The 26,825-nt window shown below is 36.6% G+C and overlaps 1 protein-coding gene across 1 annotated transcript; it reads right to left on the minus strand.

Annotated features, from left to right (window-relative positions):
* Nucleotides 1-99: 99 nt before the first annotated feature.
* On the minus strand, nt 100-19,670 carry LOC131973265 (solute carrier organic anion transporter family member 1C1-like). Its single transcript, XM_059335222.1, has 15 exons — nt 19,574-19,670; nt 15,626-15,801; nt 10,032-10,173; nt 8,264-8,396; nt 7,914-8,035; nt 7,544-7,690; nt 7,198-7,296; nt 5,732-5,980; nt 4,708-4,872; nt 3,928-4,123; nt 3,567-3,732; nt 2,433-2,617; nt 1,686-1,750; nt 756-873; nt 100-541 (listed from the first exon to the last, which is right to left on the minus strand). Exons 2-15 carry the CDS (start codon nt 15,719-15,721, stop codon nt 316-318), a joined length of 2,109 nt encoding a protein of 702 aa, XP_059191205.1. The 5' UTR covers nt 15,722-15,801; nt 19,574-19,670; the 3' UTR covers nt 100-315.
* Between the last annotated feature and the right edge of the window lie 7,155 nt (nt 19,671-26,825).

The raw sequence follows: 26,825 nt of genomic DNA on the forward strand, positions 1-26,825 counted from the left end.
GGCTTGTTAATGTTGAATCCAAAAACTTATTTTTGATCAAGTTTAATCATAAAAACGAAGACCAACATAGAAAATACAGCACAATTACATTACATTACATTCTACAAAAGTCTTCCATTCCTGAAAAACACAAACACATACATCTATACATTCCAGAAAGAGCATATTTTGTTTTTAAAATGACTTGTCATCTTACACAAATCCTGTACAAATATATACTTTGTGTGCTATGAAAAGTGTCCACAGTGAGTTTTCCTCCCTACATCTGAAGTGCTCCGTGGAACCAAGTCAGAGGAGAGGAGTTTGTGCTGAGGCTCACAAGCGAGTCTCTCTGTCAGGATTGTGCTCCAAGGCTAGTATAAACTGCTCACAGTGTATGGAGCCGCTCTCCTCTTTCCTTGGTGACTCCAGCTCTGCACTCCCATTGGTCAGAGCATTTTTCTCCTCCCTCTTGATATGTCTTTTGAGTAGAGCAAAGACTGAAATACAAAAGAAGAAGGAGACTGTCCTTAAGCCCAGTGTCAGGCCCAGGTACACCATCCTGCAAAACAAAAAGCAATACTGTTAAGGAACAAACTGGAAAATCAAGCTACAAGTGGCATTTTGCTATGTTTTTGTACCACTAGTGGTAGGGGTGCACTGTCTCTCCATTTTTCCTCCATCTAAAAACGTTGTTAATAAGCATTGCTGCCTCACACGGCAGCTAGCTAAGTATAGAAGGCCTCCTAGTAGATATAACACAAGGATCAAATTACCTGTAAGCTGAGGTGTTATATATTCTGCATGCTCCTTTTCCCCCGCACATCTTGTTTCCCCATTTAAGGCATGTTGTGTCGATTATGGCTCCAAAGTAAATCGGGGCAGGTATTCCAGCTGTGCAATTTAAAATCACTCATTACTTCAAACAAATACCACAAAAAGAGTTGCTTCAAGATGAGATATCAACCATTCGTAACTTTTTAAAAGTAACAAAACACAATTATTATAATGACAAATGCTGACAATGGAAGCTGAGGTGGAAATTGAGCTTCCTGCTTAGAAATAAATCTGTCCTTCTATTATTTACAAAATAAAAATTGTTAAATCAGTTTTCCCCTCTGTATTGGACTATGGTGTTATTGTTATGAGTGGGCCAGCTCCACTCTTAAACCCTTAGATGCAGCACTTCACTCAGTAGTAATAAAGGTAACGTTGTATCCCATAACTATCTCAAGTGATGAATTATATGGCTGAGACAATTCCAAGGATTAATTGCTAATCTTTCTTGATAGCCATGTACTTTTCTTTTATTGCTGTTTGATTTTTATATTGTATGTACCTCTGCACCATTGAAAATTAGGGTTCCCCCTCACTGTTTTTTCTGATGATTTAAATAATTAAAACTAATGGGTAAATTCATTTTAATCATTATAATAATGTCCTTTAATGAAAATAGGTAGGTCTTCGAATTTTTTTAATGATGAGCTTCAAGTAATAATTTGCTGGCACACACACACACACACACGCATGCACGCACGCACGCACGCACGCACGCACACACACACACACACGCACACACAATTCTAATATAATTCTGCTCACTGCAACACACAGTATGCTGAATGTCAGCTCTTGGGAGATTTCCTTGTCTTTGACATTCACACTAACTAGACAGTAATGTACAGAATGCCAACGATGGTTCTCACCGAGGGTGCGAGTGGCGAGTGTGTGGACTCCAAGAGCAAGGGACTTCAGCTCAGGCTTAATGCACCTGCAGAGACAAGACGGAGGGTTATAAGAAACTCAACTTTTTAACCTTGCAACACTTAAAGAAGGACAATGATTTCAACTTTTAGTGAGGAGGACGTAACAAAACTATGAGTGAGAAGTGGCCTCTGAGCTGTCTGGATCACAAAACTTGGTATTCGAAAGCAAGTCATATTTGGCTTCCCTTTTTGTAACATGTGGGCTCATTAGAATACACTGCCCCCTATGAGTATCTCCACAGTTTGAGAACTACTTTTGAGAATCTGCACTATTTTTTTCTTGCATGCCAATCAGGGCAGACTGGGCTTTTTGGGAGGGGGGCTCAAAGGGGCTAAAACAGGAGTGTGACTATAGGTATATTCAGACAGACAGTATGAGAAAAATAAAGTGGTTTTTCAACCTTAAAGCATGTACAAATGTTCTAGTAGAAAACCAAAATGAACAAGATATGTTCCCTTTAAGGTGCAAAAGTAGAAAAATGGTGTAAACTTCTCATTTCTGACAGTTTTAGTTATTTAGGAAAAATCTCCCCTGATGAAATGTAATCTGTCCAAGAATGACAAGATGATGTACTGATCCAACAATAGGCTGCATGTGTGTGTGTGTGTGTGTGTGTGCCAAAATAACTGAATCTTAAAAAATATTAGAATGCGTCTAGAGACTCCACAACAGGGTTGTCGACAGACCTGACAAGCAGCATGAAGCCAGGTGTTCCCCCAAGAGAGATGATGAAGGAGCTGACGACAGACAGAGCCAGGAAGTAAGGAAAGATTCTGTCACAGTTGTCTCTGCGTGGACACTGGCCCAGAGAAGCCGTCAGGTTGCTGGGTCGGGTGTCAGCCAGCGCTACACAAGTGCAATTGTCAAACACCTAACAAAGAAGAGAAGTTTATGAATGATAGATGAGCTACAGTGCAGCAGAAAACACTTGTTGTAGTAGGGAAACAGTCATGCCAATACAACTGAAATATCATGTGCTACTCTGCAGATAACTGTGACATTAACATGATATGAGAGATATGACACAAGCAATTATGACAAAATACTAACTCTCTGAACTCCAAGGACTTTTAAGACTTTTTTTTTTTTTGCTGTGGCCTTGTTTTATACTATATACAAACATACATACATACATACATACATACATACATACATACACACATACATACATACGTACATACATACATACATACATACATACATACATATATACATACATATTATAATGCCAATGCCATAAATCATAAAGTTTAATTTATTTGTTAATTTAGTTAACAAAAAATGGGAATTAAATGTTACCAATATTGGGAAAAAAATAGGGGCTTCATATGCTATTCATATTGAACTATTTTCATTTTTACAACTTTGCTTGTCCGCTCCTCTCTGCTCTGTGTAAACAGCTTTGCGACATGGCTGTGGGTCTCAGCAAAGTAAATCATGCTGTCCCAGTTGTGCTTAAGAGCTTTATGAGAGTTTAATGTTTTTTTTAATATCTGATCTGTTTAGTGTAAATTGATGCTAATTTAGTTTGGGAAAAATTGTAAATGGGGCATGTAGAATAAGGTTATTTAAATGCTTAGATTGGTTATTTTTCTGATAGAAGTGTTCAAGGACCATCAGAAATGAGACAATCTGAAGATAACTTCTGTTTTTATAGTTCTTGGCTATGATAAATGGTGTAATTTTGGCGATTTTTAAAAAAGAAAACATCCCTTTCAGACCCACTGGCAGGGGGGTTCAGGGGGTAAAGCTGTCCTTGTTAGCTGACAGTTATACTGAGAAATATGGTCGTGTCATGCAGTCAGTGGCGCGTGTCTGACCGTATTTCTGCCGGAGCCTATGGAGGAGGTGCATCCGGCCAGGCAAGGTGACACGTAGGTGATCCCGTTCTCTCCACACACTGGATCCCAATCCCTTCTTGAGCACAAGCAAGCCGAATTACAGTCTGAGACAAGAGACTGCTCCTGATAAGACAAGCCTTCCACTCTGCATGAGATAAAGGAAATGCATATATTATTGGCAGCTCATGAAAAATTGATCAAATAAGGAGCAATATAAAACTGGAGACAAAGAAAGGCAACACAAAGGAACTCAAGGAACTGTGCTGGCTGGATTTATTGTAGACTTTCCCTTATTCAAACCTAGTTAGACATGAGGAAAAAGTTTCCAGACAACACATACCCGGTATAAGAGACTGTGATGCCTGCCACCTTGGAGTTCTCACAGCCCATGGCAAAGAAAAAGAGCGACAGGAAGTAGCCCAGCAGGGAGGTCCCAAAGGCAAATTTAGCTGCTCCCATGAGACCCAGCTTGTACTTCTTCATGACGACCCCTCCAGAGATCATCCCAAGGGCCACAGCTGGGATGTTGATCATGCCTAGAGTAAATCCGCAGAAAACAACAGATTTTTAATGTGAACAACATCAAGCAGCTCCCCAAAAGGAATCAAAGTCAGACGACTCATTCATATGAAAGCAGTCTCATCCATATTTCATGCAAAGTGTACTGAAGTCTGGTCGTGAAAAGATGAAAATGAAATGCATTTCTCATCATCCAACAGCGTCTTCACTCATTCTGTTCTGTGGAGGAAAATAACTGTTATTAAACTGTTTCCAGTTCCATTAAATTGACCTAAAAATTTCTATCATTAATCTGTGTGTTTTTTAAAATAAATGTCAGACTGGCATTTCAGATTTCAGTAAATCTGGCTGTCATTTCCAAGCTGCAGCGTTTACTTGAGAGGGATGTGGGGGTTGGAGCATAAAAAATTCATCCAAAGCTGGCTCATGAAACTCTTATGATGACCATGCAGCTCAAATCACTTTGCATCCTTGAATACTTTCCGTTCAGTGAAGCAACACAGGTTTTGAACAAGCTCATCTATACAGATAACATGAACAGAGAAAAATCGTCCAAACAAGGTAAACATTATGAATTATAAAAAAAAAGAGGTTTGCTTACCCATGAGAAAATTGGCTTTTGAAGCTGACTGGCCGTAGTGTTGCTCGATGTATTTGGGTTTGTAGGTGACCATCCCGATGAGAGAGTTGAACTGAAGGATCGTCACGCATAGAAAAGTGATGTACACAGGATTTCCAAGCAGACACTTCAATGTGGGCACAAATTCTGTGTGGGGAAGATCATGAAAACCAGTTAAAACACACAGTTGGCTTTGCATCTTTTAACACATCTGAGATGCTTTTCTTAATCTTTTCATAATTTACAACAAGCATATGGTGTTTAAAACCTGACCTGAAAACATGTTCAACATGGTACAATCTGCATATTACTGGATCATTCATAGACATGAGGACTATTTGAATTTGTAGAAAAAAATACAGTTCCTAAAAGGTACATAATAATAATAATAATAATAATAATGGTGGCAGGTGGCACCGTTTAGGATAGCCTCTCACAGTTTGAATGTGTTTGTGAATGGGTGAATGATTTGTCAAGTTAAAAAAAAATATTTGTGACAGTGCTGAAATGAAGGCAAATATGGTAAGTCGACATGCCAAGTGGGCAAAGCTTGTTCCAAAATGAGAGAGAACTCAATTTCACCTTGTGAGCTATCAAGCTACAATAAGGCGTATCATGGATTTCATCGTTTAATTTCTTATCTAGAAAAACTCCACATTCTGAACGTACAGTTATCTGTTTTAAGCAATGTTTTTGAAAACCTAGATGCATTTTAACATTTGATTCTCTTTTCAAAAGTTTTTAAGAGTTTCCAAATGCATTTCTTGTTTCTAGGTACTTTTTTGAAAAAAAAGAAAAGAAAAAAAGGGTAGTCTGAAAAGTTATTTAATCTGGCATTGCCAAAAGGGAAGTGTGCTTCTGGTAAAAAACACAATAATAGCAGTAAAGTGGAAAGTTTTCACATCCCTAAAGACTCCTCAGACTGCATACAGATTACGATACTATAATAAGTACTCAACATTTAAATTTTTTCCAACATTACCACTTGGTGTGATTATAATCATACCTTTGGCCATCTGATGTAAATTAGCCGGCTCCTCAGGTCTGAACTTGTGCTCCATGGTTGGGGAATCTTTGATAAACCTGGTCTGCTCTGGAGTGCAGCTGGTATCGTGTTTGTCCACAGGCATGGGCAGGGATTTAGGCAGGAACCAGAAAGGCACCGCAGACATGAGGGTGATGGTACCAGCGATGAGGTAGCCCAGCCACCATGCCCCCACCCAGCGGGCGTCCCCAGGGGTGATAGTCACCGTCTCTGCGGAGAGATAAGAGCCCCATCAGCACCGTATGTGGAATCATTTTGTTTAATTTGCTAAAGACATTTAGAAGTTTAGATATTTTACATTTTACTTTTTAATTTCTACCACAAAGCTAGGTGCATTTTTTTAAATCAAGCACAATTTAAATACAGAGTAAGTTTTAAAGTGCTTTACATACACTTGTACATACAAAATGTAGGGATGTATTAAACATAAACATGGTAAACATATGAGGTAATGTTTCCTGAAATGTATCACAACAGCTTCAAAGTGTTACATTACACCTAATCACAGGATTTCCACTGCCCTGATTTATTTCCTCTTGGCAGGAGTGGTGTGTCTTGTACAGCTTTTAACACCTACAACAATCAATTTCTAAATTCAACTAAAACTAAAAGCAGCTTTCTTTCATTTCGGAAATCCTGCAAAGGTACAGCCGTTTCTGTCCTAACAAGATGCTGAAAGAACTTGTTTATGCATTCATTTCAAGTAGATTAGTCTACCGTAATCCTCTATTTACCAGTCTTCCAAAACAATCCACTAACAAACTACAACTCATTCAGAACTCTGCTGCCAGGCCTTTAACTAAAACGAGAAAGAAAAAATATCACACCAGTTTTACCTAACCTGAACTGGCTCTAAGAATTTTCATGTTCTTTTACTTGTTACAAGGCTGTTAAGAGCTTCTGCTCCAGTTTTTTCTTCTTTTTTTAAATACAAACTATAACAGAAATTAAAAAAGTGTATATAACTATATACCCAAACTATGGAATTTCCTACAACAAGCTCAACTGATCAACTGAAAGCATATTTTCACAGCATTGCCTTTAATTGTCACTCTTTTTCTTTGTTTTATTATATTTTATGATTTACTTCTATGTTTCAAATATTCTGTTGTTTTTAGCATACCCATTCTTGCCATGTGCTGCCACTGTTTGTTTTTTTATTTGATTGCTTGATTTATAGAAAATAACCTTTACTTGTTTTAATTTGCCACATATAATTTATTCTCTTGTTTCTTCACTTTATTATAAAGCAGTTTGAGCTACAGCCCTTGTATGAAAGGTGCTATATAAGTGACGTTTATTATCATTATTTCTTCTCCACAGAGCAGTGTGAGTGCATTTCTGCAGTGTGAACAAATTATAATCTGCAGCAACAATTTCACAAGCACAACACTGTTATTTAACCAGTCAGATGACAGCTCACTCACCCATGTCCACATAGCCGATGTCAACGTAGATCTTGGCACACAGCGACCCCAGCAGGTACCCGAACACAGGGCCAATAATTGAGATGGTTTGAACACATCCTACAATGTACAACAAAGATAAGGATTTTCATTTAACAACATAAACCAACATTAAACTAATCCCAGTAGTCTTTAGTACATCCTATAAACCTTCCAATACATGGGAAATACAGAGTTCTTCATTGCCTGGATATGAAATGCTTTTTAACCAACTATACAATGTAAAGAAAATTCACTTCCTGAGTGAATCACATTGGAAATGAAGTGACCTTAATACTGCACAAAGCTCCTGAGGAGGCTGCCTTACCGATATAGAGGGCAGCGTTCTCCGACTGTGCATAATCGTCAATATAAGAGATTCCCAAAGGCTGTACTGGAGTCTCTCCAATCCCTCGCAGGACGTTTCCCAGAAACACATAGATCCACATTGAGACACTGGACTGTCGCTCACAGCCTAAAGTGAAATATGAAGAAATGAGATTAGAATTTAGAATTCAAACAGAAATTGACAAAACATCAACAAAAGAATAAATTCACTTTTTTTTCTTCGTCTACATTTTCTTGATGTTTGGAAATCTCCCCTGATGTAAAACACTCATGCTGAACAAACATTACAGAAAATAGTGTCTGTAAAAAGAGGAATAAAATAGTCTTGTTGACCAAGCTCCTACTCTTACCTCTAGAGGGCAGTATAGAGGGTCTGTCACCTGCCCTGGTGGACTCAGGTGAGCTTGCTGGACATGGAGAGAGGTTATTGGTTGAATTCACTGACCATCTAACTGATGTTTCGATCTTATAGCTGCGTACAAAATACCAATGTGACTGTTAAACAAGGGAAGGGAGAAAGCATCAGGTATCGTTAGATACTCACAATGTGAAGCACAAATACATACTTTACAAAGTGAGAAGAAAACTGTCAGTACATTTGGTTTATGGTACTTAAAACTGTAACTATATAAACTATATAAAATATAAGGACTGAGTTGTAAACTGCAATGCATGCATACAGACATGACACTCTGCCTACCGGCCAATGATGAAATGAGGCATGGCGATCAAGAAGGTCCCAAAAGACATCAAGATACATCCGACTGCAATGATCTTGGGTCGGTGGAGTTTAGCACCAAAATAGCTCACAAAGGCAATGACCAACAAATTCCCTAAATAGTTGACATGATCAGAAAAAGAGAAGGAAATTAGTCAAAGGCATAACATATGAGACAAGAACTGCAATCAAATAGTAAAAAAAAAGTTTATTAAACAAGGTTCAAGGACAGAGACCACGCCTCAGACACATCCCACTTCCACAGGCTGTTTAATCACACCTGATTCATCGCCATCCCCTCTGACTCCATTCTTATGATCCCTCCCCCTTAAAACTTTTCCTTTTACCTGTCAAGAGTTCTCTCTGTTTGATTACAGGAACCACTGGGGGGGCGATCCATTCGTGTGCACGAAGAGAACGTTCCCCCACCCAGATCCTCAACTCCCTTCGTTCCCTTTTGTCTCCCCGTCCATGAACCCGACATCTCCCCACATCCCTTAGCCTCATCTTCCTTTCCACCATCAACCCTCACTCCTCCATCCTCCCTCCCTAATCCTTTCATCCAGCACCTCCATCCTCCCCTCAATGGAAAACTTCATAAAAGGTCGAGGAAAGATGTGAAGGAGAATTCTTAAGGACTTGGGAAACGATGTTGCTAAGAGAATCTGACTGCACTTGCACTAGGCTATGATGTAATTATGCAACAGCGGATGTTATTCATGTGGGTCCCCCATGGTTGAACTATAATGTTCTGAAGATCGACTACAAAGAGAGCATCTTAGATACTTTTCATCATGTTTTCTTAACCATTTAGTTTCAAAAAGGCCATATAAATGAGGAAAACCTGGTGAAAAATGTGACTTAATTCCCAAGGTCGAAATTTAAATTTTAAAAAAGGAATATAGACTACCAGTCACAAAACACATTTTGTAAAAGGATGGTGCAGCATATCCTCTGATAAAGGAGATAAGACAGGAAGCATTGATTTCTTTAGCAATCTGTCCATGGAGAGATATAAGGCAGTGTGTCTAAACTAAACTAACCTTTTTACAAAAACATTAAATAAGCTGATTTTCATATTTGCGTTTTTATATACAATAAATTATTCCTTTCACACAGTACAGTCTGTTACTTTATTGTTCCGATTATGCTGACAAACAGTAGAATCGCGGCAAAAAGAGACATAAACTATAGGGGAACGGTTTTATATTCAGAGAGCCAATTACACATACTTGCTTTAGAAAACAGTCCACAGCTTTTTTCATGAAAAGTATATGTCCTCTGAGGTGGGCTATCTAATACTTGTCTATGTGTTTGTGTCACACACAGTATCTCAGTGACTGCAGACAGGGTTTTCATTAAATGTATGTACATAATTTACAGAATCAAAGTCCTACCAGAGGTCTGGATTGTGATCAAAGTCAGCATGAATATTTGTAAGCATTTATCTGAGGCATATGCAGGCAATGTTGAATGATGTCCCCAGTCCTTTGTGCCCCTGCACGAAACATCACAAAATCCCTCTATTCCGAGCCTTCAAAGGATTTTTCGCTCATTAAGAGTCAATTAGGTTCACGACCATTGTGACTATTCAGAGCTCAAAGGGGATGCACATACGCTATAGTGTCTGGCTCGTCGGCAAGCTGAGGACATATTCTTGGTTTTCTTGCATTAGCATTTAAATGCTTTGAAATTATTTATCTCGTAAATAGACAGACACATGGACAAAAATGGGGGTTGAGAAACTCACCTATTTCAAAGCTCCCGTCTATGATGCCTATCAGATAACTGGGGATGTCAAATCGCCTTTCTAGTTGTGTAATTGTGCTCTTCATGTAGCTGCCAGATAAAGCCTTGGCAAAGTAGGCAAAGGACAAGGCCGCGAGGAACATCTACAGAGATACAGGAAGAGGAGACATAACAGTGTCAAACAAAGTTTCAAGGGCTTTTCTTCCACATTTCAATCACAAAAGAATATATAAACTAGAGCCCAAGCAATATGGGTTTTATTGAAACCAATGCTGATACTGATTTGAGAGTGAGAAATTTCAAAAATCATAGATAACCGATATGGTGGCCGATATAGTAATTTTATAGATTATAGTTTATAATATAGTTTATAATTTATATAGATTATATTTATAGATTAATAGATTCTTCACTCTGCAAATGCACCCAGAGCGTTTCTTTCTCAAACATAAAACTTTATTGCGTAAAATCTAATATTGTTGGACATTATTATAACATTATTCACGGTCACCGATAAAGTTGGAATATTTTTGTTTTCAGACACAATCCTCTGTTAATTGTGGTTTGATTTTCATTGTGATAAGTTTGGAAGAGATTGATTAATAAAGTTTTGAGAAGATATACACTTACTTTATATATATTTAAAAAAGGATACAAAAATGAATAGCTAACACCATTTCTAATTTATGGCAAGCAACATTTTCTGAATTATATATTGTGTATGAAAAGTTTTTATAACGGCACATATCAGACAGCATTTACACTGATAATAAAAGGCCTCTGATAGGCCAATATCAGCTGATAATATCTCTCAACCGATATATCTGTTGGGTTCTAATATCAACCTGTGTAATTATTATTTTATCTTAATTTTAGTGGCATTAGTATAAGTGGTTCACACACTGTAACTCAAACATCCCAGAGCCACAGTAAAATAGAAATAAGAAAAGTTAGAAAGTCAAAGAAAGAATTTTTATGACAAAAACAAAACAATAATGAAAAAGCACTATCTTGTGACTGTTTGTATGTATTTCTCTGAGTGAATGAGTGGGACATGAATTTGCAGTGCAGATACATCATGTTAAAGGGAAAGCTGGCTGTTGGAGCTTGGGCCAGAGATTGTATTGAGCGAAGCCACCTGTGGCCACTGACAGCCAGTAACAAAGGAAGGATTAGAGAACCAAACCCACGAGGACACAGACTCATCCGCTGCAATATGAGCCGACACACCGACTGACATGCAGCATAATTGGAAACAGGCGAGAGGTAACCATAGCCTCCACTCCTAGGGATGAAAATAGCCCAAGCTCCGAAGAGAAGCATGCATGCATATTCCGTTTTTTTGTTGCTTCAGTCATTTGAAAAAAAACATGAATTCACATGCCAAAGGTTCTGACGATAATGTTGTTATTAATAACCTATTTAAAAAATATATCCTGAAAATTATCAAACTGTGTTCCATAATGTTCATAAAACCAACAGTAATTGAGCATTTTATGGTGAAGTACTCCTTAATCAGCTGTGTTTTATTGCCATGCTCATAACACTGAAAACAAATGTTATTTTTTAAGGTTGTGGCACCAAGTGTAGTGAAAAAAATCAGAAGTATAGATGTTGAAGTAATTGTGCATACCTCATGTAATATTAGCTGAGTAGATCCTGAACAACATGAGTAATGAGCTGGACAGCCTGAGCCAGGCTTAGTAGTCTTTCAGTGCGACTCAAAAAAGCCAGCTTATGGAAATCCCAGTGACCTGAAATCTTGCAGCAATGCAATCGTGGACGTCTCGGCGATGCACTCAAACTTCAGGTCATTTAAACTGGAACACCGTCTGTCTTTGACCCAAAGCTTAAACAATCAAAATACACCTGAGGAATAATCTTAAAAACAGAGATGGAGCTCCAAGTTTCCCATGATATGAGTCTAATATTAAATACCTTGTAATGGCTTTCCCTCAGCATTTATTCAACAGTTCTTGTTTGTCAATTGACTATATGATATTTTTTTTAAATGTGTGTCCTTATAATGTGCACGCAGCCTGAGTGAAATAAAATGTAATCAACAATTATCTTTATTTTTCTCACCAACTATCACTTTCTCTACAGCATTAATATAATAAGGCACGAGAACAAAGACTGTGGAGCTGTGTCACCTGGGTGGTCTGCAGCTGATTAATACATCTTAGTGTAAGGGCTGCTCTGTAATGTCAAGTGCATGATTACCATTCACACCACTCAGTGCAGAGATGTGAGGCACCATGGTTCTCATTTGGCTGCATTAATAATGTTAACTCTGGGATTTAGAAACCTTACACCAGCATCATGGTGTGGACATCATGCCATCATTTAAAAGGAAGTGGTGAGGGGTGTGAGGAAGACCATTTCAAACTTGATCTTTCCATCTTCCTCTATCCTTTTTCTTTGTTGCCGTGGGCAACAATCTGTAATGGCTATCTATTAGAGCCCGACAGGCCAATATCGACCAATAATATCTGTCAACACTATATTTATCAAAGGCATATCGGTATCGGTGTACATGCTGTCTGATATGTGCCGTTATGAAAACCTTTTCACACAATATATAATGCAGATTTGGTGTTAACTATTTATAAAATATATATTTTTTTGATAGTCAGCAATTGACTGAAACTGAACAGTAATGTTTATTTAGCTATTTATTTTATTAATTCTTTATTTTCTCCGATATAATTTATAGAATTGGCTGACAATGTAATACATTGATTGTATAATGTAAATTAATGTTAAATAATATTTAATAAAGGTTTATGTTTGAGAAAGTAGCTCTCTGGGCACCTTTGCAGGTTTATTTTCATTCCAGCCCAAAAAAATAACTTTATCAGCCACCATATGAGTTATTGATGAATTTTCCTTCTACTATCTATGCATTCATCCATCTATACATTATCTTTCCCTACTGATTACATTGTGTTTCTGACTTTAATTCTGTTTGCACCAAATTTGTTTCAGTTTTCAGTTTGTTTCAGAATGAACTGTTCCTCAAAAGCTCTTGCCACAGTTCAAATGAAAAAAATGACAAAAGCATTACTATTTATTTTCTCGTTTTGATGTATTACAATAATACAAATATTTGAATAAATAGACCACACAATCAGGAACCAATATTTACTAAACATGTGCTAAAAATGTAATTACTAAGAACATAATTGCAATCACCTTTTTATACTTTTTATATTCTGAAATACAAGCCGGCAACTTTTCCTTTTGTTACAAATTCAGCTTTTCACTTTTGCAAAAAAAACCCTCTTCTTCAACAAAAGTCTTGCTATGATAAAAGTGCTATTCTTTAAAGTTTTCGCTTTCTTAGAATTAAACACAGCATGTCACTTCACATGATCTATATTCACATTCTTAATGTGTGCTGAACAATTATGAAGAATGCTACTGTAATTATGACAAGCAGACAAAAACCTGTTCTGTAAAAGTACATGTTGTATCTAAAGCACCTCACTGAGAGCTTCATTGTCAGATCACCCCACACAGAAGAAAAACACACATGGACAAAAAGGCAGCATGACTGGAATTCCTTATTATTGTTGCTTGTAGTTGCCCAAGTATTTCACTAAGCAGCTTTTTATTGTCCACTGTGCTTCTTAATCCAATAAAGAGGTACAGACCCTCCATTCTGACCTCTTTCACAGGAGCAAAAACTCTGTCTGAGAAATTTTTCACAGTGATTTAATACCCGGTCCAAAGGGCACAGAGAGCTGCTGCACTCAACACTTTGCACAGTCATCAGCTGAAACAAGCTGCAACTCAAACCTTCAGTAGGTGCTCAAACATTCACACAGAAAGTGGTTTATTTAGCAAGTAATCGAGAAAAAAAAACTTTTAAAGGGGACACATTATATTGGTAAAAGCCTCCAACTGGCAAATAACAAAGGGATGGGAAAAAAAATCAAACCTCCAGATTTAATGAAATGGAAAAGTATGATTCAAGAAGTAAAACTCATGGAGAAAGTGACTCACTAACTAAGGAATATGGAAGATGTGTTTGAGAAAATATGGATAATAGATGATGAGATATTATAACAATAACATTGAAAATGCATATGTCCTAATGCACATTTCTTTTTGAAATTAAGGGAGGTTATATTACTAGTTATCTAACCACCCTCTGTACTTTTAATTCCTGGGTGTGAGTCTGACTGTAGAAGCATATAGGGGTGAATACATGGCTATAATGTTGGCAAATATGTGCAAAATTCAGTTTGTAACACTTAATCTGTCTTCTGTCTATATCCAACTTGTTTTGTTTGTTTGCTGTTTATTATTAATATGATTTCTTTATTGTTTTGATTTATTATTTGTTATTGATTTATTATTATTATTATTATTTTTTTAATTAAAATCTTTGTATGCAGTTACGCTGCAAAAATGAAAATGGTAAATGAAATTTAAAAAATAAAGTATTAAAGGGGAAATACAGTATGTATACAGACTCTGCACATGAATTTGGGCATCTTAAATTCCTACCAACCCACAAACTGTTAAATAAGAAAACGTTTTTTGTGGGTCACCGAGATCTGAAATTAGGTTACCAGTCCGGGCCAGTGTCAGACTGACGGCAGCATTTACGTAAGGACCTATACTGTAGTTTCTGTGATGACATTATCTCGGGGTATCAGTTACTGACGGTTTGGGGAGCTTGCTAAAGTTGCTACTGTAGGTAATGTTAGCTTGCCTGTGGTGTAAGGAAAACTGATAGTTTTGACTGCTGCTCCTATAGTGCATTCCTATTTTAACCAACAGTTGTTGCTGGTGAGATTTCCAACCACTATATCCATACTTAAAAAACATGTTATATGTGCATAAAAAATGTATCAGACCACTGGTTTGCTATTTGCCAAATAAATAACAATAACATTTTTGTTTCAAGCTTTTGAAAGATTTCAAAACTTTTTATGTTTTCTCAAGGTTGTCTGATACATTTCTAAAGCAAAAAAAAAAAATCTCTGATGCCGGAAAACATGGGGTTCAACAAGCCACTTAGATTTGGCTGAAAGATTTTGATGAACCTGAAAACAAGCTTTAAAATGCCATGGCAGAAACGCCTACAGCTATAGCTTTTACACACATTCAGCAGCAATTCAAGCACACTGTGTTTCTCTTAACGTGCGTACATGTGATCACAGTCATTAGAGAGATAATTGTGTTCTCCCCTCCAGGGAAGTCAAATGACAGACATGTGGGCTTTTTCCTTTCAGGCTGGAACGCTTCATACATGTTCTTGTGACTGGTCTGTGTTATATAATGTTGTCCCCATTGCCCTGTGTAACTGTACTTACTAGTTTTGGTAGTTGGTGTTTGCAATTGTTTTTACTGTTTTTATGCAAAACATGAAATAATGGAACTGTACCTCCCTTGTTGAACCACTAGGTAAGGCATTCAAATATAGAATTTTATTACTATACTGGTGCACAACAAACACATATTCATGACGGCGTTCATGTCAAGTGAGTGTGTTATGTATTAAGGAACTGTAACAACAGGTGTATGATTTGGCTAGACGCCAAATGAGTGGCTTGTCAGGGTTTTTTCCACAGAGTACAGTACCTTCAGATTGGGGTGGCAGGAGTTCTTCGCTGTGGCGGAGGTAGGGTTGTTGTCTAGAGTCCAGCTGCCGGTCGCTCTGTTGTCCATTTTCTTCATGGCTGCCTTGTTCTGTTCTGTACTTTGCCTGAGCTGTGCTTTCTCTTCAGATTGTTCACTGTGGCAGTCCCCAATCACACCTGTTGGAAGGAATTTAGATTTAGAAACCTGTCGAGCTGAGTTTATTCAACAACATGTATCAAACTTATTTAGAACAGCACTGTTATCCACAGAGTAGCATGTTCATGGCTTAAAACAATTTTTTGATTTTTGATTTTGATTTGAATGATTTATTTCAAATATGCAACAACAATACAATAATAATAATGCATCAACAGGAGTCAGCCCTAGTGACTCCTGCACTGAAAAGGCCGCCAAGCACTCTATAAAAATGCCACAACATATTTGAAAAGGGGTGGGAAGAAGTAAAAACTTGTTCAATCCCACCCCACTTCTTTAAATGAAAGCAAGGTCATCAAGGTGCCTTCATGGATGAATTATAAGAACTAGATAGCGGACCCAAAGTTGGCACCACCAACATGATCTACTTCCATGTTATGCGACCCACTGAATTGTGCAGTAATATTTCTCCCGCTGGACAAGTTCCCACTCAACAAATAGACATCACAGGCTTTTTAAATAAAAAAATGAAATAGTCATAATTGACCTAGTTTGCAGTTTGAGGTATCCTGTCCACAGTTTTAACGATGTCTCTTTTTTTGTCTATGGGGCCTTCCTACAGCTTCAACAGTGGCATATAAGCATATTACACTGTTTTCTGGTTATTTAAAACAGAAGATAATGCAGTTATCTTGAGAACGTCATTGAATCCACACAGTAAGAGGTCATGTCGTCCTCATGAAGTTGTAGTATGTTGAATCTTTAAACAAAGCCTTGATGATTTTCAGTTTTGCAAGCATGACATTTATGTTGAACATGAATATAAAGAAAATTTTTGAAAAGCACATTTTTTTAATTAGTTTTCTAGAAACAAGAATAGGCCATTAGCTGTTTTCCCACAGCAAAGTGGATTCTGTAAACATGCAAACTGCAGGTGCACAAACACTATACCTAAACTAAGTAACTCCACTGATAATTTCAAAAAGGTTTTAATGTATGTGTTGGTTATCAGCTTTGTTTACTGTAAACACAACTATCAAAATTCCTTGAATTACTGTAAGTAATTTTCCCAGTATATGTGGCTAAAGGAATAAACTCATTCCTTATTCAAACAATCTAAATATTCAAGTGAAGTTATAGTTTTCAAAAGAGGATGAAAATATAATTTAATACAAGTCTGATGACTCTTCACTATATTCACATCAAATGTAACATATAGGTAAGTGATACCTACATGAAAAGCATGTTGTGCATTCAGGAACCTTTTGTGAAATACAAACAAGCATTGATTCCATTTTATAACAAGTCAATGTGCAGCTCGGTAAATGAAGCAAGTGGGCTTTTTCGTACCAAAGAGGAAACTGTATTTAACAAAATATTCTTTTATATAACTTTTAAAATGATCTTGGATAAATTGATGTGCGCTCTGACAGCTGATATAATTATGCATCCAAGAAAAATCCAAGAAAAATAATTTTGAAAGAAAAAAAATATACTTTGCAAGTTTGATCTGACCAATAAGTTTCACAAACACAAATACACATCAGAAATACAAATCGTACCAAACCACCGGTGTCAGTGTGAGTGATAACTGATGTATCCATTAAGTCTGTTTAGTCTGGTTGCAAATGATGAAATGATGAAAGAGATACAGAGTCAGGGGGAGTAGAGCAAAGAGCAGAGCTGTGACACTGTTCAAAAAGCCAGACTGTTTGTTCAGTGACATGCAAACTCCCTGTGGATCCCTCCTCCATACACCAAACCAGAGCACGGCTTTGAGCTCTGCAAGAAAGAAATGTAGCTGCTGCTGATGACATAAAGGCTTTCACGCTCCTCTAACCAAAAGAATCGGTAAAACAGGATTTTGGCACAACAAGACTGTAAACGATAATGGACTGCATCCTATATGTGAAGGCTGTGAGCCAAGTGTTTCACACAGAACTGTCAAATATTTCATCAGTTTGTTTTGAAGCTTGTATCTGGCTGAGGGGATTTGCTCCAAGAGGAGGCTGTAAATGGGCTACATTCTGTATGCACAATTAAACTGCCTTCCCTCCAGAGTCACTGAGGGATTCTGCAAAACATTACCTATTCAAGTCCACACAAGAGGGAGTTTTTTTGTGTGAATACAAATCCCACTCATCTGGTCATGGTGTTCAAAGTGAATAAAAAACATTCCTACAATACATATTACTGAGCAGCTATGGTTTAATCTGAAACGTCTGGTTTCTTTACGACCTGATGCACTCTTGGGCCTTTACATGTTGTTGGTGAAACGATAAAAGGTCACATACAGTGCATGATGTATTCCAAAAAAAAAAATGTGATTAATTGTCTTTTAAAGGCAGTGACTGGCTCTTGACAGTAGTCCTTAAGTGGCTGCTACTGAGAAAAGCTTCTGCACTTAAAATCACAGACATTCATGAAGGCAAACCAATATTTTAGGAGCCAAACTCTTTGAATCTAAATGTTGAAGGAAGAGAATACATATTATGAGCAGTTTAACTTAAACTTAAACTTAACTATTTACTTTCCTACATGAAACTGCTCACAAACTCTGGATTATCTTGAGTAACTGGTTCATAATTTATGGAAACAAACATTGCTGTTGAGTTTTCCAGATGTACTTTACTTTTGGTGCTCTGAGCACCAAAAGTAAAGTACCAGTAAAGTACCATATATATACCATTATATTCAGTGTAGGCTGATATCTCTACGGCCGATACCTCCAACTTTCCATGGAAATGAATAGGAATTTATGTGAATAAATGGGAACAAACAGGTAATTTACACTCATTTTACTTAATTTTTGAATGGGTGGGGTCTGGGTTGAGGTTCATTTTTAACTCAACATTGACGTTTTTGTTGTTCAATGAAATAATTGATTGTTCAATAAAATAATTAAAACTTGATCAAGTTCTACTTATAAATGAATCTATTGAAATGTCATGTTTTTATTTTTATTTTGAATAGTTCCAAAATTCCCCAGCTTAACTTCCCTTGGAAAGTTTCTGGAAATTTACCAGAAAATTTCCACCCCTTTGCAACCCTATCTCCAACACTTGGAGACTAGACTGATATCAGACCTACAGGTAAGAGGGAAATATGTATTTTTGAATTTGGGGTTTAACTGTCTCTCAATATTATTTATGTCAAGATGAAATCACTGTTTAATAGACCAAAGAAACTCAAGACATAGTGATGGGTTCAAAGAAAATTTCAAGTATTCAGTGAACTTTCATTGTCTGCCAGTAATAAATGTGGAAACAATCACGTCACCTCTGTTGAATTATGGGTGATAACCACATCCTCTCAGGCTAATTAATCAATGCATATTGAGTAACCAGATAAGCATCAGTGGACACTGAAAATCCCCTCCTGCTGTTTCTCTTCCGTGACGTCTTAGTCACATGCTTCATGCAGCCATAATTTATTCGAAAAGTATTTTTTCAATGCACTTTATCGAATTTTGTTTTTAACGATATACAAACATTTAAATAGCAGCCAAGCGTAAAAGTTGTTTTGCGATAATTTTGTCCTTTTATGTTTTCCCATCTCTGGCGCTGTCACTCATTTTTTTGATGCGCAAATTAAAAATGTGCATTAAAACAGGTAGAAACACACCTACAGACAATGGAATATTTTCAGCTTTATCGCTTAATTTTTTGCAATTATCTCACCACATATGGCTGTAACTTCACTCAAAAGAACAAAACGTCAAGGTGACAACATGCGCATGATTTTTTTTGTCAATGAGAGAATATTCTCCAAAAAGAACATCATGATACTTACCCACTTCTTCCCCTTCGCGACGTCTCTAACTTCTTATCTTAAGAAACAAATGGAAGCAGAGGAATCCTGATGTTTCACAAAAGGCTCCACCGGCTTTCAATGACCCTCTTCTAGACAAGTCACCTGCTCAGACTGCAGACAGGCTACATGCTCCTCAGCAGCGGGGGAACAGTGTGTTTCAGTGGCAGCGACGGGCGGATACAGCGCCGCGCTCACACGTGATGCGTTAAAAAGAGCTGCGAAAACTACTTGCCACACTACGTCCCACCTTTTCACTCAGCTCTAATAAGCGTTCAGCGATAAAATGCATCGGTAATCATTCAGCAAGAAGCTATGATTCAAATATCCGCAATAAATAATTAAATTATTAGACCTCAAAACATGTTGTGGCACTAATTTGCCCTTAGGAACTGAATCATTTTGGTCAGAAAACATGCATGGATAAAATATTCCCCCTCAAAGCCTTGTGATGTCTCATATAATAAAAAATAATCTACACGTACCATATCATGCAGGTTGCTCTCACACATGAGAAAATATGACAATGATTGAGAGGATGTGGGCCACCTCCTCTTTATGTCTCACTGCTATCATTGATGATAACAACAATGATAAGTTTTTTATCATGACACAAGAGCAAGTAATTTATGCTAAAATAATGCAGGTACTGTTTTAATGTAAGATTTTTTTATTATACAATTGCTCATATGCGGCTATAAACTTGTCAGTCTCCATCTTAAAAAGAGACTAAAATAAATGGGATGAATGGGATCGACACAAAATTAGGCCAACTTGTAGGCTATTTTCTATTTACCAATTCACAAAACTTTGTGGAAAGCAGTTGACATGTTAGCATCACCCACACTTCGACTGTATCATTGTCATCTAGTGCAAGTGCAGTATGCTTAAAAAAAAATTGGTCAAAAAAGCTCACAAACAGTGAATATTGAATCAAGTTTCGAAATGGAGTTCAGTTCTTAGGATGAACTAGATTGTTGTAGTCTCAAAAAAAATATTCAAATGTCATATTTTTGAAAAACAGTAACCTATGAGTCTATAATTTTTTACTTTTTTGACAAAAGTCTTTTCATGTATGGGTCAACAACTGGCTGTCTATCAAAACTTCACATAAGCATGTCGGTGCTTCCTTTAAGAGGGAATAGTTCACAACTGTCTCATCTATTGCTGTAAATATTTATCTTCAATTCTAAACATGATTTTGTAGATTAGACAAATATGAATAAATGCCATGAATACAATTATACTCCAATCACAACCAATTTAGGCTAGTGCAGTATACTTCAATAAAATTGGTCAAAAAAGCTCACAAACAGTGAATATTGAATCAAGTTTCGAAATGGAGTTCAGTTCTTAGGATGAACTAGATTGCTATAGTTTCAAAATGTTCCTCCACGCCCCCCAAAGTGACAATTTTCATTAATGAAAGACATTTTGAAAAGCCCAAAAGAAACAAGTGGGTACCAATACCACATTTATTTCCTTGTTATATAAGGTTATAGTTTCAGTTAAGCTTACTGACACAGCAGGTGATCAGGACTCATTTCTCAAGTTCCTCTGTTGCCATAGGAATAACTGTAGCATCCACTGCAGACCCAGTTGTTATGAACATATCCACACCTCGCTCTGTTCAGGTACACACACACTATTAAGTACCCAGTGTAAAATATGGGATTGGCTCTTAGTAAATAATAGGCGTTCAGGCAAAATTGAAATTTTTATATTGAGATAAGGATATATCACAATATGAATTAGATCTGCTATAAATGTAAATTTAGATTGGAAGACGAGTAGTCTATACATTGTGATACAACCCCCCCAAAAAATATCCAGAAAAACTTTCAATGATAAAATCTGCAGACAGAAATTCAGAGATATGAATGTGATAGGTATTATAATGTTCTCTCACATCATATATTATCATATCACACATCCCTACATGTGATAGCCCCATATGTGCCAAGTTATATGCCTTATGCTCTCTTTTGAGAATTATTAAAAGTTACATTTTACTTTTTTTTATCATCTATTTGGAGATCCCCATTGTGAGAATATACACTGGTACAAATGAAGCTGTAAGAACATTCACTGGATGCACACTCCCTTATGTTTGTGTTAATTATTGACATTAAAATGCATTATTTACCTAAATGAGGTTTGACAAGTAAGTTAAAATGTGTTTTTACTTTTTTTCATTAAAAACAGATGGAAACACACCTACTGACGCTGGGATAGTTTCGGTTAATTGGTTGAATTTGTAATTATCTCAACAACACATCGCTGCACGGTTGAATCCCTTCACCAAGTTTACATCCACATTTGTCCAGACTAATTTATGTTGCCATTATAGCAGACAATGCCTCACATATGGATGTTGCTGCAAGGAAGGTAAGAATTCTAAAATGCTTTACATACATCTTCAACCCTGCAGCTCAGAAGATCTATACAATCACCACAGTGTCAATGTGGGGACCCATGAATTCAGCATCCGACCATATGACTCCACTTCTGTTCCTGAGAAAAGAGAAAAGCGCCAGAAAGTATTTAACATTATGATGCCACAGTGACCTTTGACCTTTTGGATATAAAACATCAACACTTCCTTTTATCCAATTAGACATTTGAAAGAAATTATGTCATATTAAGCATATGAATAATTCAGTTATGGCCAAAAACGTGTTTGGTGAAGTCACATTAAACGTAACCATGGACCTCCAAAATCTAATCAGCTTATTTTGAAAAAAAAAAAAAAAAAAAAAGAAAATCCCTCAAGGTGTTTCTGAGATATCCAGTAAGAGATGTTTGGTTACAGTGACTTTGACCTTTGACCAACCAAAACCCAATCAGTTAATCCTGAGTCTTACATGACATTTGTGCCAAATTTGAAGACATTCAACATCATGGCAAAACGTTCAACAATTAGTTTATCCTCTTATCATTCAGCTTTCATTTTTTTATTGAGAATTGGGGGTTGTTGGGAGTGGATATTTAGGGGGAGATAGCAGGTCAACTGTAAATGCCACATGAAAGTGGTGGACATCATCTGAAAGCTGTGAACCTGAAGATTAATTTAAGTTGTTCTGGTCATAAATCTCTGAGAAAAATGACACAATCAAGACATTAATTAAACCTATTAAAGTGTATAAGGGTTCATAACATTCATATCTTGCTTTCTGAAGTCCATTTCCGTGTTCAACTATGTCCCATAAGTTTTTACAGCAATTTTTGGTGCTGATTTATGCAATGTTATTCATATCAAGAATGGATGAAATTGGTCGAAAAACAGTCCAGAATATAACATCAATATACCAAGATCTTTGGAAGAACATTCTGTGATTTGGTTTCAAAAACTATGGGTATTTTGGAGATTTCTGTATTTTTAGCGATTGGAAGACAAGCACTTCTGTTCTCTGAACTGATTATCCCCTTATTGTCAAAAAAATATTCAGATGTCATATTTTTGAAAAACAGTAACCTATGAGTCTATATTTTTTACTTTTTTGACAAAAGTTCATGTATGGGTCAACAACTGGCTGTCTATCAAAACTTCACATAAGCATGTCGGTGCTTCCTTTAAGAGGGAATAGTTCACAACTGTCTCATCTATTGCTGTGAATATTTATCTGCAATTCTAAACATGATTTTGTAGATTAGACAAATATGAATTAATGCCATAAATACAATTATACTCCAATCACAACCAATTTAGGCAAAAAAAAAACACACGTTACATTAAGAAAAATCTTCATCTTCTATAAGAAAACAGGGTAAGAAATACTCATTCTGTGCTGAGAAAGTAACTGTTTTCTGCTTCTAACCGATTCAACAAATATTTGAGAATTGCACCTAAATACCGCTTTAAAATCATTAGAGAAATGGAAAACACTATCTGTAGTCCAAGACTTCACTCTGTTCAATCTTCAAAAAGATGGTCTTGATTAAACTTTACCTTGTAGATTTGAATATAAAACTGAGACTTAATATAAATCGAAAGATGAAAAACAAACACAACGCAGACACGGTGATACCACAGAAATTATAGTCTTGTAATTCAATGAATTCACATTACAACATCCACATGGTTCAGTTTGTGACAACTTCTAATGATCTTCAAATATATTCACTGTATGATACATAATACCAATATAGGCACTTCCAGTAAGTCTGGCAATATTGAAGCTACAGTATAGTGTCTAAATTACAAAATGGTAAAAATAAATAATGTATATCTAAAAGAGTTTTTGTAGTTTTAAAATTTCTTTACTGTACAGCATATATGTATATTGTACAAAATGGAGCATCGACCTGCAAGAAAAATTTATTATTTTACTTTCACAAATACTGTGTATTTGGACATATTCTTCCTTGTGTAAGTATTAGTACATGTGGTAAGTGCAAGGTACTAGTGAGAAGAAAGCAATTATTTAATCATGTGTCAACTATATAAAAATACTCATCTCTTCGTTTTGTTTTTTTTTCCATTTTTTTTCTCATAATTGTAAAGCTTGTTTGGTTCCCAATGTTACAATTATGTTATATGTGTGAATAAGTATGACAATCAATTAAAACCAATTAAGACATAAAAATACACTATCAAAACTAATATACTGAATCAGCTCAAGCACTGATTTAAGACTAATGTGACTGGGGGAAAAATGCATACATAGTCCACTCTAAAAACAGAAAGAAAGAGAGCGTGCTAACAAACTAACACAGTGGATTTAATCCCTTCACCAGAAAAGATGAGGGACGTTGTGTGATGAATGCTCGGCTGCTGTTACCAGTGAGGATCTCTGATCTGCAGGCGAAGCACTCGGCAGATCAAAGAGGAAGCGCAAGGAGAAAAATGCAAAAGGACCTTCTGCGAATAACAATTTCATCTGTGTCTGAGAAGAATTGAAGAACTACTTACTGCATCACTTTACCCTTCATTATTTCACCACCTCTACTGGCAAACTTGTCTCCTACAAAGTCTGTTCCCATACAAAGAAACAAGTCAACATTGACTTCTGTCTCCTGAGTAAGAAACAGCTTTCTCATTTGAGGGAAACATAGGTTCTTGAGGATTACAGACACAGTTTTTACAGTTAAGGTTAACATAAACAAAAGTACTTGGTTCAGTGGAGGATTAGATCATGGTTTGGTTTAAAATAAGTATTTTGTGACGTAAATTCAGTTACTTATGTAAGTTAAGTTACATACTTGCAACCCTGATTCCAAAAAGTTGGGATGTCGATTAAAACTTAGAACAGAATATGATCACTTTCTAAGATTTTGTGACAAATAATGAACTGCAAAGTGTGGTAAGACAGCATTTGTTATGCTGAAACTGATAAACATTTGTTCTGTAAATATACATTGAATTCTGAAATTGATGCATATTTACTTTAACTTGTTTAACCTTTTTGGACTCAGGGGTTGTAAGTTAAAATAAGTCAACATTGACTTCTGTCTCCTGAACAACAAACTGAATTGTCATTCGCGGGAAACATATTTTCTTGTGGATTAGAGTTGAAAACAGTTGAACTGAAAACCGGTATATTTTATGTTAAAACTGCTAAACATTTCTTCTGTAGAAATACACTGAATTCTGAAATTGATGCACATTTACTGTTTTTTTCTTCATAGAGCTTTTGTGTAATGGGGGGTTGTAAGTTAAAATAAGTCAACATTGAACTGTGTCTCCTGAGTAAAAGTCCTGTGTTTGTTTGACCTATCCATCATGCAGACTTTGATTAGAAACGTATTTGTGATGAGCCAAAAACAAACATAATCCTCTGAACATAGTTGAGAATGTACTGTCATTGCATGGGAACTACATTTTTAAGAGACAGGGCTGCTATTTGTGAGTAAAACCCTCTACTCAACAGTAAACACAAGCCAAACACAGAACAGAGTCACATTAGAGAGGCCAGTGGAAGAATTCAAATAGACAAAGATGCAAACACACACGATCTCGCTCTCTCTCACACACTGTATACTCTATTTATACATTCACAAAACAGGAGCTTTGGAGAGTTTGATTCATGTAATTATATAATTGTACAGCCTTGGGGGCCTGAAATAGAAACTAGGAGAAGGAGTTACATCATCCAGATGAATGATAAAGAGTAAAAGTTTTTCTTTTCTAATTCTGGACCACTTTAGTTAAGATGTCTGAGTTGTAGTGAATTAGCTTGCTTAATAAAACATTGCTGATAAGCTGAATAAAATGCATCCATGGTGTCTGTAATGATGATTATAGCTCATTTGGGTTGAATTGCAGACAACACAGAAACAGCAGGTGTGTTGTTTATGAGCTACAATGAGTGAGGCAGGACAGGATCATTAGAGGCCAGAAAAAATACAAATGTTCTGATTCAGTGGCTGTTAACAAGTTTGGTCTGACAGAAATAATTCTCTGTCGAATGCCTGCCTAAACAGTGGGTCAACCAATTATCTTCAACTTGTGTGGCCTGAGCTGCACTGCCTGAGTTCCTCCTCCTCCTTCTCCTCCTCCTCTCCACACTGTAGCAGAGTCAGGGCAGCAGTTAACAGGCCATTACGGATGTGGTGCACTATTCAGCACAGCCAGGAACATTGTGTGGTAATAGAGTATGTTAATGCAGGATCTGCAAGGATCTGCAAAGATAAAAGGACATGATGTTCTCCACTCAAAGTCATTAAAACACAGGAGAGGAGCTCTGTCATCCTGTCTGCAGGTTGACTTGTACGCTATGCAGCTTTTTAAAAGTCACTTTTTTAAGGATATAAGATTATGGAAGACAGCAGTGGTTTAGCATGAGATGAGATAACGCCGCATCGGAGATTCAGATGTGCATGTAGGCCACGAGAAGTCGACAAGATTAACAGTGGATAATTCATTACATATTGCCTCACTGCACTCGTGTGTGACAGTAACTTGACCTGCCAACTCAGTGTAGAGCATTTTACTTATTCAACTCAAGATCTACTTGTGGTCTCTCAGACACTTTTTCTATGTAAATGTGAAATAATGAAGCAAAGTGGAAGTTCTTTAGAGATATTTGTCCTTCTGGTATGCAACTTCAAGTCATTAAGTTGTACAGTAATGTTTTTAAAATAAAGTCATGTTAGAAACAAAGTGTTGGACTGTTAGGGCTATTGTGCTACTAATGCAGGTACTGGGATGCAATATTTTAGAGCCAATAAGGGGCAATTCAGGTAGACTAAGTATGAATGCCAGAACATTTGGATATTATTTCAAAAGTGATTA

Source organism: Centropristis striata, chromosome 6, assembly GCF_030273125.1.
Source record: "Centropristis striata isolate RG_2023a ecotype Rhode Island chromosome 6, C.striata_1.0, whole genome shotgun sequence".
Lineage (NCBI taxonomy): Eukaryota > Metazoa > Chordata > Actinopteri > Perciformes > Serranidae > Centropristis > Centropristis striata.

Coding starts and splice junctions, on each gene's coding strand:
- LOC131973265 (XM_059335222.1), bottom strand. CDS start 15,721: ATGAAGAAAATGGACAACAGAGCGACCGGCAGCTGGACTCTAGACAAC. Junction 10,174..15,625: donor CCTGCCACCCCAATCTGAAG/GTACTGTACTCT, acceptor GTATCTCTGTAG/ATGTTCCTCGCGGCCTTGTC. Junction 7,691..7,913: donor CTCTATACTGCCCTCTAGAG/GTAAGAGTAGGA, acceptor ATTTCACTTTAG/GCTGTGAGCGACAGTCCAGT.